The sequence below is a fragment of the Mesitornis unicolor genome, unplaced genomic scaffold (assembly GCF_000695765.1).
Source record: "Mesitornis unicolor isolate BGI_N332 unplaced genomic scaffold, ASM69576v1 scaffold21139, whole genome shotgun sequence".
In the NCBI taxonomy this organism is placed as follows: Eukaryota; Metazoa; Chordata; class Aves; order Mesitornithiformes; family Mesitornithidae; genus Mesitornis; species Mesitornis unicolor.
The window spans coordinates 8,220-18,432 of record NW_010208389.1 but is presented as its reverse complement, the minus strand read 5'-3'; the positions used below and the strand labels follow the sequence as shown (position 1 = coordinate 18,432).

Here is a 10,213-nt window from a genome sequence, read left to right as displayed (position 1 = left end):
CAGCTTTTAGCCAAAGGCACTTCTAATAAAGTATTGACTAAATCAGAATTTAACATCTGCAATGTAACAGATACGGTGATGTATAAAACAGCCTGTGAAGTTGTTTAAGTCTGTGTAGTGCCCTGCTGAGAAGCATTTTTAGTATGAATTTACTGTTGCAGCAGGAGCTCTGAGAAAGTGATCTGGACCTCAAAGGAATCCGTGCACTAATCCTGTCGTCCCAGCCCTCCCATCTCACTGCAGCAAAGCGACAGCCACATTCTTGCCTAGCGTGGGTGAAGCACAGTGAGCGGCCTCACCCTGCTCTAAGGCTTCAGTAGCACCCTGATGCTTGCAAAACTGGTCACCATCAGACACTTGCCAGCTCTGTCGAAACAGAGGACAGAGACTTAAACAGTATTCTTATTTAGTAACCTGTACAAATGCATTATTACCATGTACTTGTATTTAACATTGTCCGTCAAGAGACCTGCGGTATTTTCCTTTTCTGTGTGGGATTTGGATTCTTCTTCCCACAATGCCCGTGTCGGCTCTTGAATCATAAACAAGCAGCCTCAACTGCTTCGTAAAAATAAAGCCACGTTTGGGGAAATCTTCATTTACAAGCATTTTTTAACTCTAGGCGTTGACTTTTTTATGGTATTTACAAATATGACTCAATTATACAGGAATACAGTGGAACCTTCTTCAACAGACTCCAACTTTTGCCCATTGGACACTCTTCTTTCTGTGAAAGATGCCAAGGGATGTAACCCTTCGCTGTGCTCCCTCTGTCCACTGAGGGCTGGATCTCCATTGCAGGAGGAATATGCAGACTTCACTGCAGTCTGGCTCCTACCTCTAGGACACAGCCTAGTGGATGTCCTGCTGCTCCACTGGGATCTGGTTCTCTCGAGCAAAATTTGTCTTTGTAAGATCTGCCTGAAAGTTGAGAGACACAGAAGGTGGACACTGTTAAGAGTGAACTGTATCCCTTGAGTGTCTGCTGTGGTGGACACTGTTAAGAGTGAACTGTATCCCTGGAGCGTCTGCTGACCATCCCCAGAAGGATTATGTGATAAAATCCTGTGGCATTTTAAAAGACAAATGAATTATTGGTCTAATTACTGTGGTTTGGCAAATCCATATTTGTACATCTCTATAGTTGTGTGGTATACCCTGCCATGCTAGTCACTGGCTCTGTGGCTGGCTGCACTGCAGATCTGGGATGCTGGGCTGATGTCTGAGTTGTGCAGAGTCATTTCACTTGGTATGGGAGGGAGGAGTGGGTTGAGTCAAACAAAGGGTTTTACTGAAGTATTTTAATACAGAATAGAGGCTTTTTTGCTCTTGGGCGGGCTGGCTAGGTGGTGTAGTGTGGGGAAAGCTTCCTCTGTCAAACGTGTATTGCTTGTCTGTGAAATGGGGTGGTGGTGCAGGTGTGGTCTGAGGTCGTGTCAGACACAATACCTTATGTTCCAGTCTTTGCCAAAGAACAATTTTTCTCTTCTCTAGTGAAGATGGCTTTCACCACGGCACCCTTCAGGCAGCGTGGTGTCCTCAAGTGTGTGATCCATGTACTCCATCGTTAATACATTTCTGTATGAGAACACTTGTTAGGAACAATGTAATTGTATTAAGGATGGTTTAGCAGGTACTTTGCATCTGCACAAATCTCTTCTGAAATGCTGTTTGCCTCTAGGAATAAATGGGACATGTGAACTGTGTAATTGCTTCCCAGCCATGCTGTCAGGCAGCGCCCTCCCTAGACACGGCGACATGAGGCACACCCCTTTATCTCTGAGCACCCATCAACGGGAATGCAAACAGGTGACACGTCAGCCTCTTGGCTGTGTGCTAAAGAGGTGGTGCTAGGAGAATACTCGTACTGGAAGTACTATCTCCAGTGAGCCTTTACTATTCCTTTAGCAGAGTTTGGGGTAAGTGGTATACTTTACTGTAAATTGATGTGCTTGAGGACTGCCTGATTAAGAGCATGTTCAGATTTCCTGAATTTTACCCTCTGTGTGTGTGTGTACATATTTTTACTTGCAGCTTGGTTGTTTGGTTTTTTTTTGGCTTGTGTTTTCATTTATTCATCTCTTCGTGCCTTCTTCCTTCTCCCCTCCATCAGCTCTGCAGCAGCATAGGAGTGGCATGTTTTGTGCAAGGCCAGTTTGTTCAGAAAGCATTTTCCCTGTTCCCATACTGCATGGGGGAAATCCTGCACGCCAAGACAATTTCCTTAATTTATTATTAACACTGCCATAGCCTTGAATGTTTTATCACACAATAGGGTTGTGGTATTTGTGTTCTGGAGGCAAAAATACAAGCCTGGTGATGTTGATGCCTCTTAATGTGAAAGAACCTTGGACGAGGAAATCCACTGAACAAAAGCAGCGCTTGCTTTGCAGAGCATCCCTTCTTGGCAAGCATCTGGATGTGTGTGTATGTGCAGGCTTCAGAGTGGCAGCTGTACAGACACAGCTCAAGTGACGGCTGTGGGGTCCTGTCAGCAATGGAAGAGGCCAGTCGAGTTTTCCCAGCACTTATTCATAGCCCCTGTCCATCTGCATGCTAGGTGAAGTGCAAAGCCAGAGCTGAGTGGGATTCAAGGAGGTGTTTACAAAAGGCAAAAACCCTCGAGGGCTTGGTGTGGAGCCTAAAACTGTGTCCATCAGTGAATTCTTTTAGCCAAGGAGTTCTTACTCTTAGAAGCAAACCTTGGAAGTGATTATTCTAAAATAAATTTGCTTTTGGTGACCTGATGAATCCTAACTATATCATCAGTTTTTCTGATTCTTCCTTTTCTACGTCCGACTCTCATGATATACAAAGTATGGAAAAGGAAGGAAAGACTGGAAGGTGTAAAGCTATGAAGCCTCATTTTGTTTTTTTAAAAAGCAAACTTGGAAGAAAAAAACGGGATGGGTTTATAGTAACAGGGCCCTGACTTTTAAAAACTCCGCAGCAGTTTGTGCTGTGTGTATATTCTTGTTTCTGTTGTGTGGAGCTGGATGTGTCTGGTCTGTAGGGCTGCAGGTCTCGGAAGCAGTGGGTGGAGATCACTTTTTAAATATTTGTACAGGGAGGAGGACAAGGCTTGCAACTGCTATGAAAATAGCTCTTTGCATGTCTCCAAGGATAGGTTAACTGTTCAGGGTTTCACAAGAACCACTCCCTGGAGATATTTGAATAATAGATTGACATTACGGGGTGCAGTGAAAGGTGTGTGCATTTCAAAACTTAAGGAGAAAATTTCCTTCTCAAGCAAATGCTTTAGAAGACAATTTTACACCCTTCCTGTGAAGGGCTCCTAGTCCTCTATCAGTCATCTGCAAACTGTATTTGTTACCAGCCATAGGGGGAATTGAGGTTTGAGTGGTCCAAATGATGCAGCGTGTTTGTCCAAACAGGTACTCTACTAATCAGACATGATACTAGGAATACCTTCAGGTTTCACTTCCCCAGGGTCTAACATTGACCATTCTGTCTTGAACCAGGGCTTTCACCCAGCTCTGTCCAGTGGAAGGGTGCAGCTGAACTGTAACAGTTTCTTATGCTAGGTGAAGTGCAAAGCCAGAGCTGAATGGGATTCAAGGAGGTGTTTACAAAAGGCAAAAACCCTCGAGGGCTTGTGGAGCCTAAAACTGTGTCCATCAGTGAATTTTTAGTGAAGGGCTGCAGTGCCCTTTCTTTCTCCGTAAGGTCTTGCACAGGGCATGAGATAAAGTAGCTTTCTTACAACACAAACTATCAGGGATTAGCTGGCATTATCATTTGTATCTTTCATTAAAAGTATGATCTATAAACCTATATACCTAGCTATCTAGCTATATACCTAGCTAACAAAGTACCAACAAGACAAGGCAAATACTTCTGCAGAAGTGGGATAGCAGAGTAAAAGACATGAAACTAGCTTGTCTTTGTATAATATAGTGGCCCTGTGATTTGCATTTAAGACTTATTAAGCAACAATTTACTTAGGGGTGTTGAAGCTGAAGGAACATGTACTTGAGTAGAGCGTGAGCTTGCACAGTGCTTTGCCCTTGGAGAACATCCGAAGGGAAAGGAAGCACCATATACGAGATGGAAGTCTAAATCAAATCCAGTCTTTAGTAAAAACCTCCTTGTTCACTTTTTAAAATATTTTTCCCTTTCTTCTAGTGCATTTCAATGAAAAGACCCTTTGTAGAGCTACAAGGTAGGCCATCTGATTTTGCTTTTCTTTTTCCTTCCCTAGCAGGGAGGAGGATTTAAAAAAAAAACGAAACAAAAACCCAAAACCCCTTTTCGCTGGTATGTGTGAGTATGTCTAACGGATCAGAGCCTTTAATTTTTACTAAAACTGTTCCTATGTCAGTGCATGGCTGTCTGTTCCACTTGCTTACTTTGAATATACCTCTGCTCCAGCCCTGCGTGGTGGATGCAGGCCTGCAGCTGTGGTGCATTTATGTAAAAAGCTCACTGGTAACTATTACTGTGGGGGTTTTTTTTTTTAAATTATTATTTTATTTTATTTTTGGTTGGGTTTTTGTTTTCAATCTTTATTGCAAAACTTTGTATGAAAACACAAAAGGAATTAGCTGGCTGTGGTGTGGTAGTGAGTGTGAACTCTGTCGCCTAAAACGCCTTCCCTGCAGGTTTTACTGTCGTTGAGGACGTAACGTCAACTGTGCCCTGTCTGGGGAAAGGGAGACTTCAGAACTGGAAATGGAAAATAAGCGTCAGATGCTTTCCACTGACTCTTCAGCTGGAGAGTACCTGGGTGGAAATCTGACCGCTGTCTGCGTCTGATCGCTGTGAATGCAGCCATGGCTGAGTCAGTTAATCACAGCTCTGGCTTGTAACCGAGAGCAGTACTAACGTGAAGCTGAACCTCCCCAGGCAGTTACGGTTTTAGCTTCACGGTGGTGACCGATGCCCACATACTCGAGATGCAGAGTTTGTTCCAAACCTCGAGCTGTGAGGTGCGACTCGAGAAGTGAATTGGTGTTTTGCTGTTCACACAAACTACTGGAGTGTTTGACTTGAAATGAATCGTTTATGTATTTCAAGCTACAAATAGTTCAACAAATCCGTATTTACAGTTGAAACAGCAGATTTTACCTTTCTAAATTTTATTTAATTATCTCTTATTTTTCTTCTTTTTTGGCTCTATTTCCCTCCTTCATAAGAGGCCATTTAACGCCAGCTTTAAGTTGCTTTTAGAATGGTTATTTTAGGCTTATCTTTTTATGCTCATTTATTTGAAAACAACATAAGGCGGCTCTCCACTATTTGTTTTGGGGGAAGAGAAGCTTGGTAGCTGCTCAACAGGAAAGTGCTACTGCACTCACATCATTCTTTCTGGTATATCTGAAATTTGCCAGTGGGTTTTATTATACATTCTAGCTGTTCCTGTGCTTTGATCGTACTATAGGTAATAGGGTTATTGGCAAAAAGGATAGAGAAAAGTTCTTAAATGCCATTGGAAAAATACGTGTGTTGTTTAATGACAATTCAGATAAAAGGTTTAAATGATTTAACTAGCATGATCAAAAGAAATTGAGTAGAATTTATGCTCTAAACAAAGCGAAACCAATCCTGACAAAAACAACAACAAAATGTTGCGTAGTTATTTTTCCTCCCGGTATGAAGAAACTTTTTAAAGACTGAAAAATAGCTGCTAATAGAAAATCATTGTCCTTCTTACTTAAATATAGTGGGCAGTCTGGAAGAAAACTGTATTTGAAGTACGTTAATAATGTCACAGGGAATGTGAGGTCAGAACTGCATGGCTGGTACGTTTAAGTAGCTTTTGTCAGCTTTCACACGGATTAAAAAGTTTTGCAGTTCGTGTTCCAGATATCTTGAATTCTTTGACCTTGATTTTTTTCAGTCTTTCCCGAAGAAGTTAAAATTGTGCTGCCTCCTCTTTGTAATAAGAGGAATGGGATAAAATCAACCATGAATTGATTTTCTGTTCCAGCTGAATTTGATATTGATAATTGGCATCATTGAGGGTTTAAGGTGAAACTGGTGAAAAAGAGAACAGAACTGGTCCCACTGCTGGATGCTTTGTAGTTCAAATAATGATTTGTATTCTAAAAAGAAGACTTGTCAGGTTTGTTTACTAACGAATCCTTTTCGCTTTGTGTTTTTTTAAGGTGTCTCCTGAATTCTCACTATGTCTGATGGGGACTATGATTACCTCATAAAATTTCTAGCGCTCGGTGATTCTGGAGTAGGAAAGACCAGCCTTCTTTACCAGTATACGGATGGAAAATTTAATTCCAAGTTTATCACAACGGTGGGCATTGACTTTCGGGAAAAGAGAGTGGTGAGTCTTCACAGGCCGGGTGTTACTTTAAAATGGTATCTGTCTTGCTGATGCCTAGACTCTTTGGTTTTTTTAATCTAACGTGCTGATCCTGATGTGTGGGCATGCAGAAGTATTAAAGGCCTTTCAGTGTAGTCTGATGATTTCCCAAGTGTCCAGAAGTCTGAATGGTGTAGAGGGCATTGTGCAGACTGGCTTTTGGTGGATGACATGCACCACCGTAGTGGAAGGAGTACGTACCTTAGTAAAATGAGAAACTGGTTTCTTCAATAACTCAGTATTCCTGTTGTGGCACAGTAAACATAGTGGGTTTACTAGATCAGCGTATTTGATAACTCGGGATAAGATGTAGGTTTCACAGTCTGAGTCATATAACCCCCAAATTCAGCAAGTTTGTCTCTAAAGATAGTGTTTGTAACCCTGGTAATGTTGGGCGCAATGACAGTTGAAGGTAAAGAAGATGACCTAACATGAAGTGTTCCAAACCAGAAATTAATCTGTTTTTATCTGATCCCTCCAAAGCCAACAGATGCCCTTACTCATATTTTCATACTGAGTAAACTCTTCAGCTTCTATTATTATCATACCATTTCTGCTTTTTCAGCTGCGATACGATAAGATCTATGCCCAGCTCTTTTTCAGCAGTCTTTTGGCAGCTAAGAAGAGATGTCATTATGAGTATATTCTGTTTGCTAATGAGGTTCTGTTAGTGGTACAAATTCATCGCCAGATTGCATGATCTGGTTGTTGCTTTCATATAACTGCATTTTAGCGTGAACACAAGACAAGATAGTAGCAAAAATAGAAAATATAATACTAAAATTAAGCTTGTCTAATGAAACGTACTGGCCACTCTGAATATCTTTTGGAGTCCATAGTCTATTGAACACTGCTTTTCCAGTTTTGTTTTTACCTTTATTTTTTAAATATTCAATTGGATGCAAAATTAAAATACAGTCCATGTTGCTTTTGTCTTATACAGCAGAGGGATTGAGTTGTAGTTGAGATCTTCGTATCGGCAAGTTTTGCTGCGTTTAGCGACTTTAAATGTCAGTTATTTTGTGTTCTGTAGGGGCTGGACTGCTAACACTCAGTTTTGCATTATTTACCTTGTGCAGGTGTATAGACCCAATGGGCCAGATGGCGTTGGTGGCAGAGGACAACGGATCCATCTTCAGCTCTGGGATACTGCAGGGCAGGAGAGGTATGTTCCACCCTCACACCTAGCAAGGAAGGCAGTTGCCATCAAGATAGCTGCAGATGGAACAGAGTACACGAATTCTCTTTACTGATTGTTACATTTTAATTGTACGACTCGGGATGGGAAAGTGCACGCACTTTAATTTTGGCAGTGATGGGAAGTTTCCTGTGAATACCTATTAAATAACAACTGTAATTTACAACTGTAGAACATTAAAGCTGCTATATTTTTTTTGTCTTTTGGAAACTTTCAGTTTAGTTTTTCATGGTCAATGCATATAGATATCTAAAAGCTTTTCTTTTTTCAATTTTCCTTAAATTTCTGTAGACACGTTGAGGTCTTGGGAAAGTCAGACAGGTGAAATCGCCTCAAAGGATTCTTTTCTATTTTTCTGTCAAAAGATTAGCATCCTAGTGGTAGATAGTTTGAAAATCAAGAACTGATGTGTACAAGGGACAAATCTCTGAAGGTTGAATTTCATTCTTACTTTAATGTCTGACTCCTGATCACGTCATGCTTTGTAGTAGAAGACACTATCTAAAACTCTGATGCTCGAGTGAAATGTCTGCTTGACTTCTTTAGGCCTTGATTACACCACAGTGATGTTACTAATTCTTGTTATCCAGTCCTTACATCAGCAAAACAGTTAGGATGAATATTTCATTCTAGTTAATTCAGTCTTGAGTTACCTCAGTTTTATGACTGTACACAATTATATTTTCAAAGTAGCTTGTCAGATGAGCCAACTCATTTCACTTTGCTGGTCTAGGTTTCGTAGCCTGACAACAGCTTTCTTCAGAGATGCCATGGGGTTTCTTCTACTCTTTGACCTGACAAATGAGCAAAGCTTTCTGAATGTCAGGAACTGGATAAGTACGGCATTTCTTGATTCTTTCTTTTTTCTTTCTTTCTTTGCATGGGCGGGAATGGGGTTATGTTTGTAAATATGGAGTCTCACTGAGAAACAGAACTGAAAATACTGGGTTTTATCCCTTTCTCAGTAAAAGAAGGTAGGTGTTGCATTCATAACTGTAGTAGCCGCTAGTGGTGGCTTCTAGCGCTGACCTGAAATTCAGCTTTGCCTACTGAACTTGAATCTTAAACCTGTATAAAAGCAAGCTGAGAGAACATCATATCCCAGAGTCTGGTGATACTCAGTAATTTGAGTGTGTAGAAAGCCTGGACAGAACTCTGTTTTGACTCACATAAAGCTTTGTCAGCAAAACTTAATGAAAGTCAGATGTTACTAGGCTAGTGTATCTAGGTGACGGAGTTCCCAAACTGCATCTGCCATCAGGAGAGGAAAGTATGTCCTTTCCTCGCAGCTCACTGAAGGTGCTTGGTGAGCATAACTCCTTATGCTACAAATACACAGCTTCTGTGCTAACTTTGTCAGGCTTCTGTTGCCCTGGCTTTTTCACTGGGTATGTGGTAGTGGATATCACCCTGTTCTCTGGCTCCTCAGCACAATAGCAGAAGTCGTGTGAAAGAACAGATAATACTTGTTTTCTGTCTTTCAAAGAGCTGTTTTCCTGAAGGACTTTCTGTCCCCTGAGACATGGGTAGTGCTATTAGTGAGCTTTATGTGTGACAGTAAGTTGTGACCCCTGTTACTGTGGTTGTTGTTAGGTCAGCTTCAAATGCATGCGTATTGTGAAAACCCTGACATTGTGTTATGTGGAAACAAGAGTGATCTGGAAGACCAAAGAATGGTGAAAGAAGAAGAGGCTAAGGAACTTGCAGAAAAATATGGGTAAGTAACTTCCTTCCAGTTATTGCTGTGTTTAAAGCAGAATGAAATGGTTCCTGTAATGTCTTTTCTGTATATTGAAATGTTAATTGTGAGAACAATCATTCTAATGTTTTCTGCATTGCCTAAAAAGTCATACTTAGTATTGCAACAGTCTTGCACTGGAGATTCGTTATTCCTCTGTCCTCCGCAGTAAACAAAGTATGTTTTCACAAACATTCTGGAAAAGAGAGATAAATTAGCTTCAGAGGCATGTGAATGATGGGCTGCTTAATTCTTTGCTCTTGCCTGTGCTGAGGCTTTCTATGGAGCACAGAAAACCCTCTTACAAAGCGAAATCCGAAAGAGCATTTGGTGAGGTGATGAATATCATGTCAGATTTTAGGGAAAATAAAACTAAAACCAGACAAAGACACTCGAATTTACAAGCTGAGTTGTTTTACAAAAATTCGCTGTAAGGTAGCGGTTGTCTCTGGCGTGGCCATGGAAACATGTGGGCTCAGTTTCTCCGAGAGCCTTGGGACCCGTTCACTGGTGCTTGGACAGTCCACTGACAGAGCGTGCAGGGTTCCCACAGAAGAGCAGTTCTGGTCCAGACCACGGTTCCCCTGTTCTCTGCCCCCTCTCCGTTCAATCTTCTCTCAACTGTTCAAGCAGTTGTGTTAGACTGTACCTTAGGTGAATTCATAGTGACTTAGCCTTAAAGGGGCCCGCAGGCATCTGCACTCTCAGAGATTCCCAAGGACTCTGACAACTGAGTTAGACCAGCAGGAAGACGGGGTCGCCTTGCCCTTCCCCCTCCCTGCAGGCACAGGTCATGTGTCCCTAAAGGAATGGTGTGAAATCTTTGTTCCTGTCAGACACTAAGTCATCCTATAGTACTTTCATGCTCCCTTAACCCTTCTGTGGGTCTCACCTCTGGATTACATTTGCATTTCAGTGTGGATCAGAAGTGCACTTT

The 10,213-nt window shown here is 41.6% G+C and overlaps 1 protein-coding gene across 1 annotated transcript in view; it reads left to right on the top strand.

Annotated features, from left to right (window-relative positions):
• Window positions 1-6,126: 6,126 nt before the first annotated feature.
• The window catches only part of RAB27A (RAB27A, member RAS oncogene family), a 5,879-nt gene continuing 1,792 nt past the window's right edge, over window positions 6,127-10,213 (top strand). Inside the window, exons 1-4 of the mRNA XM_010192499.1 lie at window positions 6,127-6,301; window positions 7,420-7,505; window positions 8,272-8,375; window positions 9,132-9,255. Of these exons, the coding sequence (XP_010190801.1) occupies window positions 6,149-6,301; window positions 7,420-7,505; window positions 8,272-8,375; window positions 9,132-9,255 (467 nt within the window). The 5' untranslated portion in view covers window positions 6,127-6,148. The remainder of the gene's footprint in view (window positions 6,302-7,419; window positions 7,506-8,271; window positions 8,376-9,131; window positions 9,256-10,213) is intronic.